The 25,673-nt window shown below is 41.1% G+C and overlaps 2 protein-coding genes across 5 annotated transcripts; one reads left to right on the top strand and one right to left on the bottom strand.

Annotated features, from left to right (window-relative positions):
* On the top strand, positions 1-15,035 carry LOC119737113 (coiled-coil domain-containing protein 96-like). Its single transcript, XM_038211212.1, has 10 exons — positions 1-150; positions 3,856-3,970; positions 4,585-4,899; positions 5,731-6,042; positions 6,637-6,716; positions 8,065-8,218; positions 9,417-9,610; positions 10,356-10,568; positions 12,345-12,482; positions 13,678-15,035. Exons 1-10 carry the CDS (start codon positions 136-138, stop codon positions 13,921-13,923), a joined length of 1,782 nt encoding a protein of 593 aa, XP_038067140.1. The 5' UTR covers positions 1-135; the 3' UTR covers positions 13,924-15,035.
* Positions 15,036-17,187: 2,152 nt separating this feature from the next.
* LOC119737112 (baculoviral IAP repeat-containing protein 5-like) lies at positions 17,188-25,449 on the bottom strand. Of its 4 annotated transcripts, none has more exons than XM_038211209.1 (6): positions 25,429-25,449; positions 23,599-23,790; positions 20,580-20,689; positions 19,792-19,909; positions 18,546-18,587; positions 17,188-18,415 (listed from the first exon to the last, which is right to left on the bottom strand). In XM_038211209.1, exons 2-6 carry the CDS (start codon positions 23,734-23,736, stop codon positions 18,371-18,373), a joined length of 453 nt encoding a protein of 150 aa, XP_038067137.1. In that variant the 5' UTR covers positions 23,737-23,790; positions 25,429-25,449; the 3' UTR covers positions 17,188-18,370. The 4 variants fall into 4 exon arrangements, with proteins under 4 accessions (XP_038067137.1, XP_038067138.1, XP_038067139.1 ...); XM_038211210.1 differs by having other exon boundaries at positions 17,188-18,283; XM_038211211.1 differs by having other exon boundaries at positions 17,188-18,153.
* Between the last annotated feature and the right edge of the window lie 224 nt (positions 25,450-25,673).

The raw sequence follows: 25,673 nt of genomic DNA, 5'->3' as shown, positions 1-25,673 counted from the left end.
TTTGCGCATAACCTTCTTCACGAGGTTAAAAAAGATAGGTACCTTGATCATAATCTACATGTTTAGAGAAACCAGGAGGCGAAGACTGGACACCAGACTGCACAACACCCAGGAGACGAAAAAGCTATTTACAACATGGCGGACGAAGAGGTAAATAAATTTGAGGTTTAAACGTTACGTTAGTTGTTGCTTGACCATGGATCATTTCAACTCATGTAACTATCTTATTCCAGAAAAGACACACATTTATAAGAGTTTAATCCACCATTTTGGAGCACTAGGTTGTCTTTGCTGCATCAATTTTCATACTGAAATTCAATCAACGCGGGCCGGGCGGGTGACGCGTGCGACATGTGCGAAAAGCTATGCAACTTGCAAGCACGACAAGCGTGCGGCGCGGCAGCGGCAAAATCATGTCGGGGAGGGGCAGGGTTTGGCGGGGGAGACAGGGGCCAAACCTCCCCCCCCCCCCCGAGAAAAACAAACATTTTTACATAGGTACAATTTACAATGATTTATTTTTAAATGCACATTTTATTTTAGCTATTTCAAATGATTTTGTTTTGTAGACCTAGTATTAGTAATTGTGATGTTTGTTTGTCGTGTTTGTCTACTCCTAGAACTATGAGGCTCCGCGTGAGCGGAGCCTCATAGATCAAGAAGCCCGCAAAATTGCCTGCAGCACAAAACACTAATAAAGTACAAAAACGTCCATCAAAATGCAGCCATTTCACACAGAACCGCTGCACAGTTTGCCCCTATACTCCGTACTTTATCTCTTGACATACTCACGTATCTTGTGCGGAACTAACATGGGTGGATTCTGTCGGTTTTTAGGCCAAAATGATGAAAAATATGCCCTTTCCGCACTGAGCCAACCTGACACTTGAAACGTGCACGCATATGATCGAGCGATGATTTTCGGTTCGCTCGGAGCGCGCCGCGGGGGGTACGGTACAAGCGAAATGATAGTATGTGCATGCGTGCGTACAAGTGCATGTACCGTACCCCCCGCGGCGCGATCCGAGCGAACCGAAAATCATCGCTCGATCATATGCGTGCACGTTTCAAGTGTCAGGTTGGCTCAGTGCGGAAAGGGCATATTTTTCATCATTTTGGCCTAAAAACCGACAGAATCCATCCATGTTAGTTCCGCACAAGATACGTGAGTATGTCAAGAGATAAAGTACGGAGTATAGGGGCAAACTGTGCAGCGGTTCTGTGTGAAGTGGCTGCATTTTGATGGACGTTTTTGTACTTTATTAGTGTTTTGTGCTGCAGGCAATTTTTGGATTCTTGATCTATGAGGCTCCGCTCACGCGGAGCCTCATAGTTCTAGGAGTAGTGTTTGTCAATGTTTGTTGCCTTTAATTTTAAATTCATGTTAGGCCTATTAATGCGCCTGTCAAATGTCCAAATGTGTCACTGTCAGGTCAACTCCACCATTTGCCTACTCAACTCGGACCAACTCGACCATTTACCAACTCGACCGTGGTGACCGTTGAACCAACTCGACAGTTGTGCCATCAACTGTACAAGTCAACTCGACCATTTGATTTACCAACTCGTCCATTGTCAAACTCGACCGTTGTGCGTTCAACTGGAAAAGTCAACTCGACTGTTGTCCAAATTCCTTTTGTTTTTTTCTCCTTTTTCTTTGTTTGGTTATCCGGGGGGTGGGGGGAAGCAACCCTCGCAACCTCCATGGGCATATCGAAAATGCCCTTTCCTCCTCGTTTCATTCCCTTCATTTCTTGGATTGAAGCGCTGGTTTTCAAACAGACCTGATTGGCTACAAATTAATTAATTGCATCATTGGTGTAAGGGACATTCATCTCAAATATTACATGTCTCGGTTCCACAAAGGTATGGACATCAACGTAAAGTTTGTGGGTCGATGAAAGTTGGGGAACAAGCAATTCACAAAAGTCACCAAACGTTTTGAAGCCCTGGGTTAATTAGAACATCTGTTCCTTACGAAGATGTTCGGCATATCGCAGAACAGCTAACTTTCATAGCAAACCACAACTTCAAGCGCGAATTTAAGTAATTATACGACACCGCGTTTCAAGATTTGTTTTATTTACACGAGTTGACAAACGGTCCAGTTGGCAAACGGTCCAGTTGGCAAACGGTCCAGTTGGCAAATGGTCAAGTTGACTCGAAAGTGAAGTCGAGTTGGTCAACGGACGAGTTGGTTCAACGGTTGAGTTGGTACGATGGTCGAGTTGGTTTGAGTCAAGTTGACTGTAATCCAATGTCCCCCCCCCCCCCCCATCCCCAGAAAGGAGAACAAAAATCACTGAGTCAAGTCTACTGATTGGTGCATTGGGGCGCCATTCACTTTACACGGTGTGCCGTTTTATTTTTTAAAACAATTGATAGGCGCATAATAGTTTCGCCCAAAAAGCGGACCGTAGACATAATGTAGGGGCATTTTCATTTTTAATACAATAAAAGTCTAGCTTGACTCTTCCCCCTTTCTTTCCATACAATCGTGGAAAATATGTTTTACGTAGTGGTTATTGTTACGGCAGCCGTAACGCGATTTTCAATTGCTATCGTTGCGGTATTGCAAAATCACCAGTGCGAATATATCACATTTAATACTGCCCATCCAACCTGAGTGCTTCGGTAGCTCAATTGGATATAACGTTCAACTAGGCCTACACTACAGTACTAGCCTACTTATGCCGAAGGTTCTGGAATCGAAAGCCACGCTGCGCACTTTATTAAGGGAATAAATGTGTGCTCCGGAGGTTTTTATCACTCGTTTAATACCGCTCAGAGTCTGGGTGCTGATAATTACCCGAGCCGGAGGCGAGGGTAATTATCAGCACCCAGACTCTAAGCGGTATTAAACAGAGTGATAAATACCGGCGGAGCACATATTTATTCCCATTCATAAATAACTTATCCGTAAAAAAATATCAAATAATTCGTTCAAAAAATCCCGATTTTGTTCAACAAGTTCACTTCATGCTTTTTGAAACATCCCTCTAGCAAAATAATGGAGTGTTCAGCTGGCGAGTAAGATGTAAACAACCCTTTTATGGAGATTGACGCGCGCGTAACATGTTCTGCGCGATGTCACGCAGAACGCACCTGGGGCGTTGCGTTTTGAATTTAGAACTATAAAATTCTGACTCGCTTGTAGTGTTGCGCATGCCTACGTGAGGATTGTGAACGTTCAACCAATGAAACGGTAAGAGGCACTGGATTTTTAGGAGTCCACATTTTATTGTGACACTGGAAAAGTGTTTAAGACCAGCTAGCCATGTCTTTATCATCCATTTAAGACCGGCCACGTGACGGGCTCTCGACCAATAGGAATAGCTAAACTGTCTGAGGTATTTATGAATATTTGGTTAATGGTTTTTAATCAATTGTTTCTTTTATTTAAGTAGATTTCATTTTCTACTTCATAATCCTTGGCTTTGGAAAATCTTTTTTGAAAAGGGAAATGAAGTCTGAGAACCATTCGGTTGAGTGATAGTCTGGTTCCAACAGCCATACTATTATTAGGTCAGGGAACCAGAGGGTTAACAATAGCATTTGAAAAATGCATTATGACTGCTGTAACTGTAGCCACTGCATATGTTTTAATAGAAATTAATAAAAGTATAAATCTAAACACGGAAGGAGCACTATTTAAGTTCTATCATCAATGAAAATGATGCCCCCCCCCCCTAAAAGCAGTGAACTATTAAAGCAGTATTGTCATGATGAAAATGGACACAGTGGTGGGAGAATGTCTCATTAGTTGAACTCAACCTTTTTTTAATAATAATTGGATGTTGATGTTTCGACTGAATTGCAACAATAATTGCATTACTTTTGTTTTTATTCAAATAGACTCCAGCACCAGAAGTTCAAGAGACAGAGACTGCTCCACCCGCTGGTGAGGAGGGCGTTACTGAAGCAGATGGCAAGACAGAAGAGGAGCAAGCAGCTGGTGAGGAGGCTACAGGTATGTCAAAGAAAAGTACATTCCAATTCCTATTTCTTGACTTTTTCATTCTATAGAGGGTTTTTGCATCTTCTAACCAAATCATAACAATAATTTTTGGATAATATGTATTGTAACATAATTTTTCCTAGAACTTAACTCACTCTAATCCTACGATGTTCTTCTGTTTGTCTATATATCTTCCTCATTAAAAGAACATCTAGACATTATGACACGCATGTTGAGTTTGCTGAGCTTGCAACATGCATCGCATCAGGCCAAGCAGAGTATTTTCATATGAAGAGTTTATTTCCAAAACGCAAGATAGAATTCTGCTTCTTCTAGCTGCCCAAAGGCAATTTCGACGGCTGTTATTTTCTTAAACACAACTTATATTACGAAAAATGAAGTTTGGAAACAGCTGGTACACTGTTTTTATTCTTTAAAGTTTCATAACCGTGCAAAGTGTTCACCTTTTACAAATGGATATATGTCGCGTTTTGGAAATAAAGTATTTGTATTTACATCTCACCTGCACAAAATGCCAGGGTCAATTATCAACTGTCTTGGATTTTCATACCTTACTCTTTTGGTGATTTCTCAGCTTTTTTGCACAATCTTCTTTACCATTTCAGAAGCTGTAGCGCCTGCAGCTGAAGATGCAGCTCCGATAGAAGCCCCTCCTGAAAGCCAAGACACAGCAGCAGCCCCAGAGGAGGAGGCTGCAGCTCCACCAGAGGAGGGGGAGGAGCCAAGTGCCCCCACAGAGGGGGGCGAAGCAGCACCCGACTCTGAAGCTGAGAAGCCCGAGGGGGAAGGAGAGGTGACAGAGGGGGGAGAGGCAGCAGAGGGACAGGAGGAAGGAGAAGGAGGCGACGATGCCGAGAAGGAAGGCGAAGGGGAAGGAGAGGCTGGCGAAGATGCAGGGGATGCTGGTGAAGCAACTGAGGGTAAGAGAGGATTTGAAAGTGGCTTTATCTCTGGCTTTGGGTTTAGGAGAATTTATGCCCCTGACCTGGGGGATTCCGGCTCAATGTGGAAATGTCCTCGGCTTCAAGATCATCAAATCCTATATGAGGTTCTTCCTATGGGCTCCGTGCGCGAACAAGAGAGGGCGCTTATTAACATTCGAGAGCCCCATGGACGGGACACTGGTTCGCTCGCGTGTAGCACGAAGTACGTACGACTAATCATTTATTCAGAATGCTCACAAAGCCATGGCGTCTTCACGTGAGTATCGGGCAGTGTCGGCAATGCGTTCGAATGTCTCTCAAAGTGGTCTCCCCCAACTCTCCCTTTCTTACCGATGAGGGGGCACATGTACTTGTGCACGGAGCCCATAAGGTTTATCCTCAGTTTTCCAGGTGGTTGGATCAGTAAAGGCTTCTCAATGATTCTGATATCAGAGATGAAATCAAAGCCAGAGACAAGCCAGCATTTGAAAATTACCTCCTAAGTGTTGCAGAAAACCAGTATAGCTGATTTGTCAAAGATACATCAATGAATGGGGGGAAAACATGTTTAGTATGCTTATAGTGGAGTGACTTGGCCTTGATGTGGTCTCAAGCGAAGACTTCAGTATCTGTGGGTATTCTGTAGATTATGGGTTTTGAGGGGAGCCTCTTGCGGGAGTGCAGTGTTTGTTGCCTTGAGCGAGACACATCACAAATTCCTTCTCCACCCAGGAATAGCACTGAACTTTGCTTTTATTTTACTTTCAATGGACATTTTTAGTTGTTAGTTATAGAACAATAAATTGTAGAGTTGACTGTTATGTTCAGGGGAGACAACTGCAGCAGAAGGAGAAGAAGACCAGGAGAAACCAGAAGGGGAAGATGAGGGGGAAGCAGCTGTCACTGACGAGGCAGCAGAGCAGAAAGAAGAAGGAGCAGAGGAGACAGGCGAGGCCCCAGCCCCTCCAGGCGAAGAGGAGCAAGAGGACAAACCGGCCTCCCCTCTCCCGCAGAGTGATACGTTCGCAGAGGGGGAGAGGCCTGAGACTCCTGTGGTGGCTGTGATCGAACCATTGTCCAGGGAGGGGAGTCCCCAGCTGGAGCCGGATCAGCTGGAGGCGGGCACACCCGAAAGGCTAGGTGAGGATTAGATAAGAAAATATACAACAAAGATAGATTGATATATTGCCTAGACATCAGCTTCTCAAGTCTTAAAATTTGAAATTAGAACAATGCACAATTAATGTCTAGGCAATATATCAATCTAACGATCTCCAGCGGTGCCACTTCTGGCTATACATGTATCAGCTCACTGTACGCAAACAGTTAACATGCCCCCTCCAAGGCTGATACCTTTTTGCCTGAACATTTTCAACAGCACTGCAGACACCGCAGGTAATCCTGTTATACTGAAAATTAGTGTGACAGAAGGTTATGATTAACATTCACTTTTGCTTCCGATTTGTTTTACAACACAAAAACGTTTCATAATGATCAATACACAAAAACTTTTCGTTTGGCAATTAAGAAGCATTTTACTGTTTCAGGAACTATTAGTTACTGCTTGAAACAAAGGTGCACTTTATCAAATAGATTCAATTGAAAGGCAAAAATAACAAACATTCCAAAAACATTGACAGAAATAAACATTTCTTACATTCCACGTATGGTTATCAAACAATATGTTGCTCTAGAACTGTCTGTGGTATTACCTATTTTGAATTTCTCTTTTAGAGTCTCCCCAAGAAGAGGAAGAATTTGACGAAGATGATGAACCCTGGATAACAAGAGAGGAGTTAGTTGAGGCTTATCAGGTAAATCCCCCCCCCCAACTCAAGTAAAGCACCTTTACCCTACATGTTTTAGTGATTGTCTGGCACATACCATTTGGAATGTAGGGAGGTGTGTCCATGTCCAAATTCTTGCTAGGGCTGCCCATTTTCGAATACTTTAGTATTCGATTATTTGGAACTGCGTTTCACTGAATATTCAATTATTCAAAACTCTCTGATGAAGTTTTACACGTGCCATCTGCAACTGCGTGCCATGCCGGTCAAATATTGCACGCAAAGCGCGCCGGTTAAATTTGTGCGCGGCGGTCAATATTAGCGACGGCTGGAGTGTTTTTACAGTAGGCATTTTATAATTGGGTTTTAACCTGCTAACAGGAATAGGACAACGAACCACACAAAGCTATTCGAATATTCGGTTGATGATCTAATATTCGAATATTCAAATAAATTAATTTGAATATTCAGTATACATGTATTCGGTATATTCTGGACAGCCCTAATTCTTGACGTCCATTTATTTTGCCTCCCAGATATTTTTTTCCTCAACATAAAATAGTTCAACTCTTTTAGATCCAATATTCATAATTGCGAGAGCTTTCTTGGCACACCTGTTTTGTTAAAGCTATAGTCCATCATTTGCAGCCATCCGAAAAGTAACTGGCGTAATTATTGTTGAAAAACATACTTAGTTGAAAGATAGTAAGGGAACTAAACTCCCTGTGAAATTATTCTTTCTGGGAAGCTGTCATTTTGAAGTAATCAACGAAAGAAGGCATTTCCAACGGTGATTCTTAAGAAGCACCGTAGGAAAATTTAAATTAGTAGTTCGTTTTGTTATTCAGCGCAGCGCGCACAAGTATTGGAACGACGCACACGCGCGCGCGGTTGTTATAATTCGTCGGATCAGTGCGCGACGTCGCGTATAGCTGCAATTCAAAACATGATTCAGTAACTTTTGATTTGAAATTGAGATCTTAGAATGCTGGTTTTTCTCGGAATGTACAGCTGAGGCTTAGCTGAAACTTTATCAGGTTAGTTGCTTAGTATCCTTTAATAGATTTTGAACTCTTTTGTTGCTTCAAACGAACAAAATGCACAAATTACAAATGATGGACTATAGCTTTAACAGCAAACTTATTCTTTGTACTTCTCAATAGTCTCAAAGGTTTCAAATTTAAGTCCTCACATGTTTCAGTTGTAGAATTACCAGGGATGGGAATTCTGGCATATACCGGATTGCTTGCTCTTTCATTTGGCTCTCCCACCAAAAATTTCAAGTGCCGCTTCTCGTGACTATACTTCAAATCTTCTGCAAGAAAAGTACACATTTGAATCATTTGGACATTGGTTTTGTTCTCCCTTTTCCCAGGCGGCCCAGGCCGAACGCGAGCAGCTGCACAACCAGAACATCCAGCTACAGCACAAACTGGCCGAGTACTTCAGGAAGAAGAAGACAGACGACCAACGGCAGGAGATGGACAAGAACGTGACTGATCAGGAACAGCGCTACCTCAAATACATGTGTGAGTAGCTGATCACAGTGGTATAGGTTGTCCTTCGAAATTCTACTATGAGGTCTGGAAGGATTTCAAAGGATTTATAGTTTAAGTTGAACAAGCGTCCATCACAAGTCCATCACAAGTCCATTCACAAGTGAATTACAAGTACATTCACAGGAAACAGGAGATGAACAATAAACACAGGAATGTTATCACAGTTCATTTTCTTAATATCATGCAACTTGACTTTGGACTTGAAGACTTGTGATTGACTTATATATGAAGGACTTGTGATGACTGGTGATGGACTTGACTGCAAGACTGGGCAGGGATGCAACTTTTCCTCGGATCCGCTGATTTTCCTCGGTTTTTACTTCTCATGAATGCCATTACAAATTGAAAAACACTGTACAAAGTCTTGTGTGTTTTGGAATTTCCTCGTTTTTTTTTCAAAATTCCCAGTTGCATGCCTGACTGGGGTGAGCTCACTGCTATCTCACATAGTTGATAGTGCCTCTTGCAGTGGCTGATCTATGGGAGGGGGTTGGTTTAGGGGGTCCAACCCTCCCCCCCCCCCTTCCTGCAAAAACAGGAAAATCATGAGGAGATAGTAGCACATATCTGCTAACCCCCTGCCCCATTGACAGCTACTTAAGCCCCTCTTGAGCCAAAGCTGGATTTCTCCCTGCCTTGAAACTTAAAATACAAAGAATAAGTCATTTAGTTCTTCCACAGTAGTTAATTTTGGAAGATTCAGGAAAGTTTCTTGCAAACAAGATTTCTGATAACTGCAGTCAAACACACATAGTCGACAATGGTTGGGCTAGTCTAATCAACTTCAAAACCCATCAACAGATCAAGAGTTTATTGCACTGCAAGTTAAAATAAAATCTCAATTTCCTCATGTGCAATGGGCCGGAAATTACTTGTCATTGGGACAATGACTTGTCCCAATCATCCAGTTATCACTCATCTGCCCAAATCCTTGCCATGCAGACACTTTTATTATTCCCAATGAGAATCCATAGACCAACTACAACTTTTCTTTACCGCAAAGTGCATTCAGTCAGTGGACCAAACAGAAATCAAGAACCTCCAATATGCAAAGCATCAGTGACTAAAAAAGCTCTGTAGTGGTACAACATACAGTTGAAGATTCAGTATGAAAATTGTAGTTGGTGTTCTGTTGCAATACATTAAAAGCTTGTCTTGTATCCGGCAGCAAATCTGGAGGAGCTGAGGAAGCAAGAGGAGGAAGAGCGTGAAAATCTCAGCGAGCAGCTGGAGGAACTGAAGGAACGCAGACAGGAGAGGCTAGATGCTGTTGAGGAGGAGTCTGACCAATTCAGCCAGCTCAAGCGACAGTCGGCTGAGAACGCCATCAATAGCCGCACCGGTAAATCCATCACACCAAAGGTTAGTCAACATTAAAACCCTGTGATCATGCACAGCTCCCCCCATAAAAGAAATACTGCTAGAGTTCTGGGCCCAATTTCATGGTTAAACGAGTTGACAAGAGTGGTCCAGTTGGCAAACGGTCCAGTTGGCATATGGTCCAGTTGACTCGAAAGTGAAGTTAGGTTGGTCAACGCACGTATTGGTTCAATGGTCGAGTTGGTACAGCAGTCGAGTTGGTAAATGGTCCAGTTGGTTAGAGTCGAGTTAGCAGTTAGCAGAAAAGTTGTGCTTACTATAGCAGAAAATTGTGCTAACTTTAAGCACTGTTTCACAGCGTGGATGTGCTAAGGGTTGCGCACGCATGGAGATTTCCATTGTTACGTCAAGCAAATTTTTTCTCTGAGGTAAGCGTGCTTTTTGCTGTGCTTGTACTGCTTATGGTCTTCATGGTCCTCTGGGAATTGTAAGGTCAGGGAACCAGACTAGCTGGCTTGTATCCGTTCACGGATATTTAAATGATTGCAGACACAATGCAGACAAAACTAAATTTTGTAAATTTTGTAAATTCCACTTTTCTGGAAAATGACAGCACACTGGGTGCCATAATTTCACGGGATGCTTGAGACTGTTATTCACTTTAGTCAAGTAAGATAATTCGGTAGTTTCGTTTATTTATACATTGTATTTGAAAATGTTGTATATCACCTTAACATTAAGCAGAACCGAAGTTTATTATGCTCTCTGTGCTAATATCTTTCCCTAGGACATCGAGGCCTACCTCCTGAACGAGGCCAAGAAAGAGGAAGAAGTCAAGCAAGTCCGCCTGGAGAACATCAAGCTGAGGAATCGACTGCGTAAGAGAGAGCAGCAGCTGAAAGCCAAGGAGGAACTGGCTGAGGGCCTGCATCTCATTGACTTTGAGCAGTTGAAGATCGAGAACCAGACTTACAATGAGAAGATTGAAGAGAGGAACGAGGCGAGTCCTAAACCTCTTCTTTCTCTTTCTTTTGTTTTTATTCCTAAATTTCATGCCACTCTCGGCACAGTCATAATTTCTGCCGTGGATTCATGTTATTTCAGACTTTCGAGAAACAGAACAAAGTGGTCTGATATCAGTTTGACCTTTTTGTTAAATTTAGAGGATAGATTATAGTGACCTTATTGGGGGGAAGATAAACCCTGTAATTTACCGTTCTCAAAGTGTTGAAGACACTCGCTATTTTTGTTTTGTCTTCCGCACTATCAGAGCACAGTTTGACTTTGTTCTCGTGCCTATCAATAGCTGAACATTAGCAAAGGTTTCAACTACTATCAGATTGTACTGTGTGGATGCCTGTCAAATGTCAAGAGCACCATTTGACTTAAAGGGAATGTACATCATTGGCTTTTGCTGTAATGAACCTCAAATAGTTCAGAAATGAACTATTTGAGGGGTTAGTATAATAGATCAAATATTGTTACACTGACATTTTTGAAGTTTTGTGTTCGAAAAGGTTGGAAAAACCAAGAAAAACAAAAATGTTCAAGTAATCTGGTTCCCTGACTCCACAAAAGATAAAATGGATCAATTTATAGATGATGGAAAATTGTAAGGCAATGGAACCAGTCTAGCTGGCCTGCACCCGTTCATGAACATGTAACCAATAGCAAACAAAATTTGGACTGAAAAAATGGTCAATTTGGAGCAGTAATTGAAAAATAGTTAGGTTTTTCCAACGCTGGTCGGCCGACCACCGTTGGAAATGTATACAAAAATACCATTTTCTTGAAAATGACTTCACACCAGGTGCCATAATGTTACAAGATGCTTGAGACTGTCATTAACCAACATCCTAGTAAGGTATTTCGTAAAAACTTGGTAGTTTTATTTTTCGATGTTTGCAAATGTTGTATATTCCCTTCAACAGAATTTTCAGCAAGCTGCAAAGCTCAAAAAGTAGCTTGACACACTCAACACAGCTTTACCACTAATGTACATTTAAAATGATTCCAACCGACCACAAATAAAAATGGACCCCTTTAAGGGTAGAGTAAACCATTATTAGCTATCCAAAAAGTGACCGACCAAAATACTGTAAAAAATCTTACTCGGCTTAAAGATACTAATCATACTGGACTCCCTGTGAAATTATTCCTTCTGGCATGCTGAAGAAAACAAAGAAACGGTCATTTCCAAAGACGTGTCAAGTGACACTTTTTTGGAAATTTCTCTTAGTAGTTGGTTTGTAATTGGGCGAATCCATGAATGGATGTGCACAAGCGTGGACATGACACACATGTGCGTGCCGTTGCTATTATTCGTCAGCTGAATGAGCCAGATGCTAAGTTCGGACGCAATTCAAAATATGACTCAGCAACTTTTGAATTAAAATCAAGATCCTTGAATATTTCCTCGGAATATTCAGCAGTCACAGATCTCAAAATTCATAAAATTAGTTGTTAACCCATGCGCTCTGGAAGCGGTCATGGCCGCGGCCGCTAATCCTCATTGGAATGCAGTTGCCAGCTGTGGTATGCCGTGGCACACGGCTAGTGGGTAGTTCCACAGCTGCTGCTTTTGTGCAGTCCCGCTACCACACAAAGGCTGTGCAGTCATGCGGGCCACTTGCTCTATGTGTGGAGGAATGTCCCCATTATAACCCGTGCTTAAGGGGTTAAGCACCCTTCTTAAGATTTTGACCACTTTTGTTGCTTCAAAGTGGACTGCTTGATTTGATACCTCCATAACTTGTTTTGTTTCTCCAATCAACAGGAGCTGTTGAAGCTGCGGAAGAAGATCACCAGCACGGTGCAAGAACTGACCCACGTCAAAGAGAAACTGCAGTTTGTTCAAGCAGAGAATCAAGTGCAGAAGGGCAAACTGAAGGAGGTGGAGTCGCTGGTTGCTCAGGTGGGTTGAGATAGGGGTGGACAATGGGGCAATTTTGGATTGAGCTTGAATTCCGAAGACCGATCCATCAGGCCCCGCCCACTGCCAACGTGGGCAATTAACACGTGCTCCTCTCCAATGCCACACTGTATGCACGAGTTTTGTGCACGTATGCTAAAATATTGGATTCGTACAAGTCAGCTCACCCCAGCCGGCTTGGTGGTTGAGTTAGACACTTTTTAATAGTAAGTTCAAGTCCCCACTAAGTGAGCTTTTGAGGGTGTTTCTCAAAAAGCTTTTGGAAATCCCGAGTAAACAGTGCGTATAACATTTCATCAGTGAACATAGTGAAGGGCAAAACCCAATATTTTTTTTTGGTTTTATTAAAACCAGAGTCCATCATTTGCAGCTATCCAAAAAATAACTGGCGTATTTATTGTTGAAAAACATACTTGGTTGAAAAATAGTAAGGGGACTAAACTCCCTGTGAAATTATCCTTTCTGGCAAGCTGTCATTTTGAAGAAATCAACGAAAGAAGGCCTTTCCAACGGTGTGTCTTAAGGAGCACTGTTGGAAATTTCCGTTAGTAGTTCGTTTTTTTTTCAATAGGCGAAGTGCGCAAGCGTTGGCACGACGCACACGCGTGCGGGGCTGCTATAATTTGTCGGATCGGTGTGTGACATCGCGTAGCTGCAGTCAGCTCAGTGAGAACGTGTCTCGGGCGCTGAATCAGGCCAAACTCAAAACATAATTCAGCAACTTTTGATTTGAAATCAAGATCCTAGAATGTTGTTTTTCTCGAAATATACAGCTGAAGCTGAGCTGAAACTTCATCAGGTTAGCTGTTAAGCACCCTTCTTTAGAATTTGAGCACTATTGTTGCTTCAAACGAACAAAATGCACAAATTACAAATGATGGACTACATGTATACCTTTAATTGTATTGGATGCTACTGCCCTTGTTCTAGATAAGAGTCTTCATTCTGTGTGCCAGTTCATACTACAGTACAAAATTGTAATGATTTTGCACTGCAAATGTTGCACTGTTGAAATGTTGCAAAAACACAGGGCAACATTTCAACATGGGTTTTGTGACGTCAAGTTCACTTCGCATACACATGAAGTATAAATCTGTATTATGGTCTTCGATGTGTTGCAAGGTCATGCCCAAATGCTCAATCTGTTTCCATCCGAATGCTTGTTCCCTCCGGACAGAAACGTGACATCCTTTCCAGGACCAAGAAGGCGCGCGACAGCCTGCGCATCGACAACCAGAAGCTGCGTCAGAAATCGGGCATGCTGGGCAACACCCCACTGCTGAGGGACTTCGAAGATCGGAAGGACGAAGGGGACCAGCTACGTGCCAAGCTGGAGCGGCTGAAGCGACAACACGCCGAGCTGACGCTGAACTGCTCAGGGGTACGACGGAAGATAGAGGAGGCTCGCTCGGGCAGAAGTTGATTCTTGCAATTAAAACTTGAGAATTGCAACTGTGGGAATGCTACCTGGGGGAAATACCATTGCACTGGATAGCACTTGTGTACATTAATCAGAAAAAGTCTTTGATTGCTTCGTTCTCTGCTAAATCGAGCAAATTTGCCGTCCGGTCATTTTGTCCAAGTAGATCTGTTAGATTGAAGCCTGTACAAAAGAGATCTTCAATGTTACGTTTCCTGCAGTTTTTACTTTTAAAACGGAACTCAAAGAGGGCACTGTCAATGAGGTTTTTTTTTTCTAGATGCATTGGTCCTAAGCATATCAATGTATATTGACTTAACTGGTTCTAAGAGAGCATCCAAACTTTTACCAACAGATAAACTTGTAATGACATTGGAATGAACATATACTTGGACTACTGGGTTTTCATCTGGCAACGAAGGATTATTTCATGTTTCGTCATTCTAATATCAGAATATGGTTTTCTTGTTTCTTCTCATACTGTCATTTTTAAACTCAAAACTTGGATTTGATTTACTGCCAAAAATTCATTCACAGTACTGTATATTTTTGGCCTGTTCGGTTTAGCTTGCTAACAATTGTCTGGGACTTTGTACTAAATGCATGTGTACCAATACATGTATGTAAAAACTATGGTTAGTCTTAATGTATGTAAAATTGTAAATAGAAGTATCTGCTCACGACTTAGGATGGTATGGTCCTATATGATCATCAAGGAAAGGGGTTTATTTTACATTCTGTTTGATATATTTATGCATTACTTTGGGAAGGCATGTGCTTATTTTTGATAAATGCAAATATTTGTGATTTTATATCATTTGATGCCTCGTTTCTTACAGGATTGGCTTCCGAACATCTACAGAATGTTCAAATGTAGCCCCCTGCATATTTCTCCTCCAGAAAATCATTCTTTGCCTTCTAGAATTTTATTGCATCCTGAGGAAATACCACATAATGTTTTCTGGTATTTTGCTGATAAAATGTAAATTTGATTTTTAGTGAAGCTTTCATAACTTATCCGTCCATTGCTGTAAATAAAGTAAGATTTATTTCAGAAAAATTGCCTATTATTTGTTTTTTTCTGAATTAAAAGTCCTGTGCTTACTTTAACAGTATATTTTTGTCTGTGTATTTCTGCGCTTTCAAATAAACCCAGACGTATTTCAGGAATTAATAAAACAATAACAATCCTCAGGCAATGTTTGAAATTTTAAAGGAAATTTACTTTTTAATTGAACTACAATGTACCAGAAATGTTGAAAATAATACAATTATGTACCTCCTCCTAGTCTTCTGGCATAATTTAACACAAAAAAACCTTGTCAACCAAATTGTACACAAATAGAAAAAGCCATTGGACCACATTTCCATTTCGTGGTCTTCGGGTAAAGCTGCAGGTTGTGGGTTCGAGTCCAGCCTGGGGTCATGGTGCGTGTGCCTTTGGGCAAGGCACTTTGTCACTCATGGCTTCTCTCCACCCAGGAGTAAATAGGTACCTGTGAGGGCAGAGATGGTTATTGTGATTGAATTAGCTTCCTTACGCCTAACAGGCAGCATCGAGCTGTATACTCCCCAGGGAGCTGAGATTTGCTCTTTTCACGCTCCGCCATTGGGCATGCAGAGCCTCGATCTGGCAACTTTACACAATAAAAATAGCCAGTTCAGTGATCTGAACCCCGACACGGGAATCACTGAACCGGCTATATCTATTGTGTAAAGTTGCCAGATCGAGGCTGTGCATGCCCATGGCGGAAGTGTGAAAAGAGCGAATGGTATTAGGAATGTTTCATGGGCCCATTGAGCAGGGGTAATAATAATGAAGCGCCTTGAGCACCAGTCCTGGTGGATACGTGTGCTTTATAAATACCCGCTATTATTATTAATAACCACATCAACTCTTGTGAACAAGCACTTGGCTCAAATCCAGCATAATCCTAAAACTACATACACTGTATGGTGAAACCTGTGCCAGCAAGGGCAGTAGGTATTGTCATCTGTCATCGAGTGTCCTACAGATGGTACTTGCTGTAGTGGATCACTATTCCAAGGGAAGGTTACTAGATTATAGTTAATGACTGTTAACCCCCCCCCCCCCCCCCCCCGGCCGATTTGGCTAGGAACCATCCTCATTCCTCCACAATTTTGCACTTGTGTTCAAATGAAGGATACCCACTGCCCCAATCCTTAAAAATCCTCCACCAGCCCTGCCTCTCAAAATGCATTCAGCCTCAATCCACAATCCTCCAAAATTGCCATGGAGGACTTTGGAGAATTGAGGAAAGTTAGAGTTTTTAACCACAAGATGGAAATATTAAAAGATGTTACAATGGAAACTTTTAAGTGGAGGGAAGAATACCATAAATATAATGTTGCTCATTTCTTTCACATCATTCCTCACAAACGTCTGTTCGTGCTTTGGTATTAAAAAAGCACCTATTTTAACCAAACCAAAAATATTTATGCAGGGTTAAACTGATATGCTCTAAATTTTAGTGAGTCACAATCCTACACTGCTATGTACATTATAATATATACATTGAAATGTTTACCATACCAAGCCAAAATGCTGAATCTGTATGATACCTGTCAAGCATGATTATAAAAGTAAACTCAATTACAGTTTTGTTCCTTGTGTTTTTTTCAAAGTTCATCCCTAAAATTGTTTTTTTTTTTGCCAATACAAAAGTTGTTTAAATGAGACAACGACCAACAAAATCGGCCTGTGTCTATTTATTGAATTATTACTTTACAAATTTCAAATAACTGGCTGCCAGACAATAATTCCATTCTCGCTGGGCAGGCTGGTTTCTGCCCCACAAACAGTATCGATAATGTACGGGAGCCAGTCTGCTTGCAAAACAGATCTGTTTGCCCAAAACAAAGACCTTTTTTTTTTCAGAGGGTTCAAGATGTCCAAAAAGGAAAAACAGAATTTTTCGGTTGGAATAAAATTACAAGTTGAAACTTTATGAAGAGAACGGAGAACGCAAATTTAACATTACTGAGTGTATGGTAAAATCCTACATTAAGAATAATATGTATATGACATGAAGCTTTGCATGGCGGATGAGATAAAGTAGAAAGATTGTGGGTAACACCATGTGAAAAAGTGTGGTTCTGAAAAGAACGCAACCAACCAGTTCTTTTCAGAACCTCACTTCTTCCAAGAAGAGATTACTTTCCACATTGTGTTACCCGCAATCTTTCTACTTTAAGAATAATCTAGTTTGGGGCTACCTTTGCCAAATTTGACCAAGAGGTGATGGAATTACTGGTTTTTAAGACCCTCTATCTGTTGTCTGGTTTTCTCGGCCTCATACGTTACCCGCAATCTTTCTACTTTAAGAATAATCTAGTTTGGGGCTACCTTTGCCAAATTTGACCAAGAGGTGATGGAATTACTGGTTTTTAAGACCCTCTATCTGTTGTCTGGTTTTCTCGGCCTCATACTGTACGTTACCCGCAATCTTTCTACTTTAAGAATAATCTAGTTTGGGGCTACCTTTGCCAAACTTGACCAAGAGGTGATGGGATCACTGGTTTTTAAGACCCTCTATCTGTTGTCTGGTTTTCTCGGCCTCATACTGTACGTTACCCGCAATCTTTCTACTTTAAGAATAATCTAGTTTGGGGCTACCTTTGCCAAATTTGACCAAGAGGTGATGGAATTACTGGTTTTTAAGACCCTCTATCTGTTGTCTGGTTTTCTCGGCCTCATACGTTACCCGCAATCTTTCTACTTTAAGAATAATCTAGTTTGGGGCTACCTTTGCCAAACTTGACCAAGAGGTGATGGGATCACTGGTTTTTAAGACCCTCTATCTGTTGTCTGGTTTTCTCGGCCTCATACGTTACCCGCAATCTTTCTACTTTAAGAATAATCTAGTTTGGGGCTACCTTTGCCAAACTTGACCAAGAGGTGATGGGATCACTGGTTTTTAAGACCCTCTATCTGTTGTCTGGTTTTCTCGGCCTCATACGTTACCCGCAATCTTTCTACTTTAAGAATAATCTAGTTTGGGGCTACCTTTGCCAAATTTGACCAAGAGGTGATGGGATCACTGGTTTTTAAGACCCTCTATCTGTTGTCTGGTTTTCTCGGCCTCATACGTTACCCGCAATCTTTCTACTTTAAGAATAATCTAGTTTGGGGCTACCTTTGCCAAACTTGACCAAGAGGTGATGGGATCACTGGTTTTTAAGACCCTCTATCTGTTGTCTGGTTTTCTCGGCCTCATACGTTACCCGCAATCTTTCTACTTTAAGAATAATCTAGTTTGGGGCTACCTTTGCCAAATTTGACCAAGAGGTGATGGAATTACTGGTTTTTAAGACCCTCTATCTGTTGTCTGGTTTTCTCGGCCTCATACGTTACCCGCAATCTTTCTACTTTAAGAATAATCTAGTTTGGGGCTACCTTTGCCAAACTTGACCAAGAGGTGATGGAATATTACTGGTTTTTAAGACCCTCTATCTGTTGTCTGGTTTTCTCGGCCTCATACGTTACCCGCAATCTTTCTACTTTAAGAATAATCTAGTTTGGGGCTACCTTTGCCAAACTTGACCAAGAGGTGATGGAATTACTGGTTTTTAAGACCCTCTATCTGTTGTCTGGTTTTCTCGGCCTCATACGTGAACTCCTTGATGCGGTTCTCAACGTGGGTCATCTGTAATATATGATACAGTAAGTTAAAGGGAAAATACAACATTTGCAAACATCAAAAAATAAAACTACCAAATCATTTTGAAATACCTTGCTGGACTGTTAGTGAATGACAGTGTAAAGCATCCTGTTAAATCATGGCACCTGGTATACTGTCATTTTCAAGAAAAGTGGTATTTTTGTATCAATTTCCAACGCTGATCAGCCGACCAGCGTTGGAAAAAACTGGCTTTTTTTCAAATACTGGCCCCAGTTGACCATCGCACTTGTTTGCAATCGATTACACACCTATGAACGGGTACAAGCCAGCTAGACTGGTTCCCTGACCTTACAATTCCCCAATGTATGTAAACTGCTCAGTTTCTTCTTAAATGGAGTCAGGGAACCAGACTACAGGAAAATGATTGTTTTTCTTGGTTTTTATAGCATTTTCGAACCCAAAACCTCAAAAAAGTCAGTGTAACTATATTTGCTATATATTTCCAACCCCCCAATTCCATCCATTTCTGAAATTACAGCAAAAGCAAATGTTGTATATTCCCTTTAACATGCAGAAAACTTTAACCTCCTCCAAAATCCAGTAGTGCGCAGAAACTCAAAAACACATTCTCTGTATTTGTAGAACAGTACTTAGTAAGAAACTGTAAATAATAGGGATGAGATTGTCAATTGAAAAAAAAAGTCTGAAAATTGACAATGTCTGAAAAATGCATATCTTTCTATACTAATAATGTCTTTCTCTCAGATTCAAAAAGTCGGATTTCAGACAAAAGTATCTGAAAAATATCATGCCTGAAAAAAACTTATATTATTCACAGAAAAATGTCAAGCAAAAGTCACACTAAAACAAAAAGTGCTGTGCTCTTCTTCAAAATACCACTTGGCATGTGTTTGTCGGCTACTCGTTTCCCATGAGCCTTTGGTGATGGGCTCCTTGTATTGGCCTATTTTTTTGGGGGGGGGGGGGAACACCCAAAAAATTATACATTTTAAACAGTGACATCATTTTGGCCTCTATCTCTGTTGCATCTGCCCATATTCCTGAGTCCAAGTGGCGGCCATTAAAAAAAAGCTGGCGGCCACTTTGAAAATAGCCCGGTTGTTTTTGAAAAAAAAAAAAAGGGACCTCCTGCTTCCTTATTTTTCAAAAAGGCAGGACGCTAAACATGTTGTTTTTTTTATTTGGCCTAACAGCACGGTGTACTTACAACTCTGTTGTGCTGTCGGACCGACTCCAGCTTGAAGAACTCGGCCATCGTCATGTCTTTCTCATCTTTCTTCTTGGTGATGAAGGCGCACTTGGGAGCATGGGATTTATGTTCCTCCCTGTGACACAAGAAACCAGATAGTAAGGGGACTAAACTCCCTGTGAAATTATTCTTTCTGGGAAGCTGTCATTTTGAAGTAATCAACGAAAGAAGGCATTTCCAACGGTGATTCTTAAGAAGCACCGTAGGAAAATTTAAATTAGTAGTTCGTTTTGTTATTCAGCGCAGCGCGCACAAGTATTGGAACGACGCACACGCGCGCGCGGTTGTTATAATTCGTCGGATCAGTGCGCGACGTCGCGTATAGCTGCAATTCAAAACAATTCAAAACATGATTCAGTAACTTTTGATTTGAAATTGAGATCTTAGAATGCTGTTTTTCTCGGAATATACAGCTGAAGCTGAGCTGAAACTTCATCAAGTAAGTTGTTCAGTATCCTTCATTAGATTTTGAACACGTTTGTTGCTTCAAACGAACAAAATGCACTAATTACAAATGATGGACTATAGCTTTAGGCCTACAACTTCCACCAATGTAAGGAACCCAGAGATATGGTCGACAAAATAGGAGGGCACTCTTTGGATTGGATAAATTGGGTGAAATACAAAAACGTTTGCCCAAACCAAACAGTGTCCTACTTTGTGTTCACCATATCCCAGAAGGGATAACTGATCATTTTAATATTATGTTGGTGTCCACTACAAGCCCACAAAAAAACTCTACTCACAGTGGATCATCAGTTGGTTCCCATCCATCCAGTTCCTTGGAGCACATGAAGCAGCGAACGAGGTCTGGTTCCTGTTGCGTTGGACAGTGGTAGAAGCCTGCAGCTGCCATCTGGGGAAAAAATAAACACCACTGACTATTTACTTACTTTATGCAGCCTTAGAATAGTACAAATAGGAACAGTTTTTACAAATCTTCCGAACGACATTGTTGGTCAGGGAATCTGCAGTCAATGACTGGTATGGTATCAGGCAAGCTGAAGTCAATGGTCCGTCCAGCATGTGTCCGGGCATGATTGGACATGAATGACAATGAACCTAGACAGGCATTTAGTGATTACACTTTAAAGACATTTGTTTTAAAGCATTGCAGCAGGTAAATGGTGAAGTAATTTAGTTGTACTTGCATAAACGGAATATTGAGAGGGGTAAAAAAGAAGGATAAGCATGATAAGAAAATTAATTTGCCAAAAAAAACAACTCAAACTCAAAAGAAGTTGGGAGATAACACTGAAATGTGTTATCGTAACACTTGATGGAGCAGAAATAACCATTTATTCAAGGCGCATATGGTGCTGATCAAGTAAGTGCGCCCTCTATTTCTATAGCCGTGCTGATGGCAGTATACTCGTGATCGATCGTAATCGTTCGATACATGGATGCGAGTTGTTCCTTAATTTGTTCCGAACAACATGCCAAACTAAGTAGTTAAGTTGTAGTACTTTGTAAAGATTACGAAAAGGCAGTGGATATTTTGCCGGAGACGGAAAACCTTTAGTAAACGTTAGTTTGCCGGATATGCACTGAACATGCGCAGTTACTGTTTTTTTGTACTTCAACATTTTACGGTGACAAATTTTAGTCTGGCTCCATGCCAATATTATCGTTGTAACCTCGTATTCACAAGATGGGATTCAGACCATTTTATAATTTCGGACTTTATTTCCCTTTTAAAAAAAATCCTCCAGAGCCACAAATCTGAAAAAGAAAATGTAATACTCTGCAATAAAATGTTTGAGACATGTTAAAATAATAAAAGAAGAATATTCTTATTTATTTGGGGATGGGAAAAAAAAACTTTAAAATGTGGCGGGATCGAACCCGAGTCATCCCGCTCACTAGAGGTGCTAGAGCTTTTGCTTAACCACTACACCAAACGTGCTTCACAACTTTTGGTGGGAATTTAATACATCTTATAATTCAGCCCTATCTTAAAGAGTACAGCGCCCTCTGTTGATATGGATTGCCGCCGGCAAACCTTTAGTAAACGTTAGTTTGCCGTCATTACCTCTGGCAAAATATCCACTTTCTTAAGAAAACAATAAAGACGATATGAGGCTTGAAAATTGGCGAACTGGAAATGGGATTTAGTGCCACACTTAACGTTTATTTTATAGCCACGGTATAAAAATACTTTTTTTAAATGACAATTGACATGATGAACGTGAAAAATGTCGTGATCATGGTGATTGTCATTTACATTGTCAACCATCCATGTCAACAAAAAAAAAAAAGGTAGTGGATATTTTGCCGGAGGTAACGCCGGCAAACTAACGTTTACTAAAACGCTGAATTATAACATGTATTAAATTCCCACCAAAGTTGTGTAGCACAGCCGGTGCAGTGGTTAAGCAATGGCTCTAGTGAGTGGGATGTCCCGAGTTCGAATCCTGATCCCCGCCTCAATTCCAAAGGGTTTTTTTTGGTAGTGTATATTTTGCCGGAGGTAACGCCGGCAAACTAACGTTTACTAAAGGTTTGCCGGCGGCAATCCATATCAACAGAGGGCGCTGTACTCTTTAAAATAGGGCTGAATTATTAGATGTATTAAATTCCCACCAAAAGTTGTGTAGCACGTTTGGTGTAATGGTTAAGCAAAGGCTCTAGTAAGCGGGATGACTCGCGTTCGATTCCTACCGCACCACATTTTTAAGTTTTTTTTTTCTCATCCCCAAATAAATAAGAATATTCTTCTTTTATTATTTTAACATGTCTCAAACATTTTTTGCAGAGTATTACATTTTCTTTTTCAGATTTGTGGCTCTGGAGGATTTTTTTTAAAAGGGAAATAAAGTCCGAAATTATAAAATGGTCTGAATCCCATCTTGTGAATACGAGGTAACAACGATAATTTTGGCATGGAGCCAGACTAAAACTTGTCACCGGAAAATGTTTAAGTACAAAAAAACAGTAACTGTGCATGTTCAGTGCATATCCGGCAAACTAACGTTTACTAAAGGTTTGCCGTCTCCGGCAAAATATACACTGCCATAAGAATGTCTCAAACATTTTATTGCAGAGTATTACTTTTTCTTTTTCAGATTTGTGGCTCTGGAGGATTTTTTTTAAAGGGAAATAAAGTCCGAAATTATAAAATGGTTGCAAATTAAGAAGGGAGGAGGGCGACGGGGCACTGTCTGGAGTCGTGGAGTCGCAGAGTCGCGGAGACGCGGGGCACTGGAGTGGCGGAGGCGCGGAGTCGCGAAGTCGCAGAGACACGCACCGATAGAGGGCGCAATTCTCGGAGATATCGACTGCGGCTCCACGACTCCACGATCGATTTTCGGAGGTACTAGTAGGTCGACTGCGGCTCCACGCCTCCACGCAGCCGTACGGAGGCGCGGATGTAGAGTAAAGTGGCCCTGCATTCTATAGTTGTACCCGGCAAAATATCCACTGCCTTTTTTTTCCCCATCCCCAAATAAATAAGAATATTCTTCTTTTATTATTTTTTTTAATAGGCCTATAGATGTCTCAAACATTTTATTGCAGAGTATTACTTTTTCAGATTTGTGGCTCTGGAAGATTTTTTTTTAAAGGCATATAAAGTCCGAAATTATAAAATGGTCTGATTCCCATCTTGTAAATACAAAAAATACAACGATAATATTGGCATGGAGCCAGACTAAAATGTGTACAAAAAAACAGTAACTGCGCATGTTCAGTGCATATCCGGCAAACTAACGTTTACTAAAGGTTTGCCGTCTCCGGCAAAATATCCACTGCCAAAAAATAACCGACCTTACTCGGCACGCAATTGCAGTCCTCGTCAAAGGGCCAATCCTGAAATGATGCCAGACGGTTCGCTTCAGTATTCATCAAAAAGTTTTGTCGCTGTTTGGCTTCGTCAGAAGCGTCTGAAACATCGCTTTTTCCCATTTTGCAATAGCCTTCTTTGCACTAAAAAAAAGAAATTGAAACTGGCGCCGGGGCCTGTACTAGTCTGGTTCCCAGACCTGACAATTATTCCCGACGCTCACGTCTTAAATTGTAGGTCAGGCAGCCTCCGTGGCTAAAAATAAACATGACGACATTAATGGCCCTTTCTCAAAGCGCGGCTTCGTTTCCGATTTCGCTTTATCACTTGTAGCTTTTAAAGTTCTGATCAAATCTTTAAATAAATCACTTGCTTCGTAATATCATACAGTTATGATAATACAGTTTGATGTTTTGTAAGATAACATTGAGTAATGTTGATCTGGAATCTTCAAAATTACGGAACCAAATAGCACTGTTAGCAGGCGGAGCCGAATGAAGACCGAGTTTTGGAAAATCTCGGTAACGGTCGTCAAATTCAAAATTGTACATGACGCAGCAAAAAGTTCGCCCGTACGATCCGAGTATATTTGATGCACAAAATCGTCGTTGAATTTCAAGTTTTGTAAATGAAAACAATAAATAATTAATTATCAACTCATTAAAAATAAAATTAATAAGCAATTAGCAGTTAATTAAACCTATATTATATACTTGGAAATACTCGGGCGCTATCCGATTGTCGACGAAACAACGTCGGCAAACTTCGGAAATTTTCGAAAAAAGGAGGAATTCCTCCCGTTTTAGTCACGTGACGTAAATTGTAATACATTGTATTACCGGAGGCTACCGGACCTAAGGCTGCATCCGAATCAACTGTCTAGAGCTAGGTCTAGGTCCGCGCCCATTAAAAAATACGCGGGGACGCGCTGACAATAGACGTAGCCGTAGCTCTGGAAGCCCGTTTCGGACACGGCCTAAGATTCATCAGGAATAGTCGGAATCTTTTGGTCTGGGAACCAGACTAGGCCTGTACATGTAGACTTAGTCTGGTTCCCAGACCAAAAGATTCCGACTATTCCTGATGAATCTTAGGTCAGGTAGCCTCCGGTAATACAATGTATTACAATTTACATCACGTGACTAAAACGGGAGGAATTCCTCCTTTTTCCGAAACTGTCCGAAGTTTGCCGAATTCATTTCGTCGACAATCGGATAGTGTCCGAGTATTTCCGAGTATAATATAGGTTTTATTAACTGCTAATTGCTTATTAAAAACTTAAAAAAACTAGTTGATAATTAATATCCATTGCTTTTATTTAGAAAACTTGAAATTCAACGACGATTTTGCACTCGGATCATATACGAGGGGCGAACTTTTTGCTGCGTCATGCACTAGTTTGAATTTGACGACCGTTACCGGCATTTTCCAAAACGCGGCGTGGTCTCAATTCGGATCCGCCTGCTAACAGTGCTGTTTGGGTGTCCAACTTTGAAGATTCCAGGTTAAAATTAGTCAATGTTTGTTTACAGAAGTATTAAACTGTATATCATAACTGTATGATATATGAAGCAAGTGATTTATTTTTAAAAAAAATTATCGGAACATTAAAAGCTTTATGTGATAAAGCGAATTCGGAAACGAAGTCGAGCTTTGAAAAAGGGCCGTCAATGTCGTCATGTTTATTTTTAGCCACGGAGGCTGCCTGACCTACAATTCTTAGACGTGTAGACGTCGGGGGCAATTGTCAGGTCGGGGAACCAGACTAATGTAGACGTCGGGGGAAATTGTCAGGTCGGGGAACCAGACTAGGCCTGTACCGGAACTATGTACACGATTTGCATGCCGAGAAGGGAGAAAGTTCGTTAACCTTGTTAAACGTAGTGACCGTTTTAGCCGATTTTCGGCTAACTTTGACAGATTTTTTTTTTTTTTTAAACGAGTATGACAGAAAATTTAACAGAATGGATTTTTTGGCAGATTTCAGGCAGCAAAAAAAAATAGTTATTTGACAGACAAAACAGCAAATTGGCAAAAACAAAATGGTACATTTGATTAC

The sequence above is a fragment of the Patiria miniata genome, unplaced genomic scaffold (assembly GCF_015706575.1).
Source record: "Patiria miniata isolate m_02_andy unplaced genomic scaffold, ASM1570657v1 HiC_scaffold_3, whole genome shotgun sequence".
Classification (NCBI taxonomy): Eukaryota; Metazoa; Echinodermata; class Asteroidea; order Valvatida; family Asterinidae; genus Patiria; species Patiria miniata.
The sequence above is the reverse complement of the archived record's forward strand: the minus strand, read 5'-3'. Positions and strand labels throughout refer to the sequence as shown.

Coding starts and splice junctions, on each gene's coding strand:
- LOC119737113 (XM_038211212.1), top strand. Junction 4,900..5,730: donor TGCTGGTGAAGCAACTGAGG/GTAAGAGAGGAT, acceptor TGTTATGTTCAG/GGGAGACAACTGCAGCAGAA. Junction 6,043..6,636: donor GGGCACACCCGAAAGGCTAG/GTGAGGATTAGA, acceptor TTTCTCTTTTAG/AGTCTCCCCAAGAAGAGGAA.
- LOC119737112 (XM_038211209.1), bottom strand. CDS start 23,736: ATGGGAAAAAGCGATGTTTCAGACGCTTCTGACGAAGCCAAACAGCGA. Junction 19,910..20,579: donor GAACCAACTGATGATCCACT/GTGAGTAGAGTT, acceptor CTTGTGTCACAG/GGAGGAACATAAATCCCATG. Junction 18,416..18,545: donor TCAAGGAGTTCACGTATGAG/GCCGAGAAAACC, acceptor GTAACGTATGAG/GCCGAGAAAACCAGACAACA.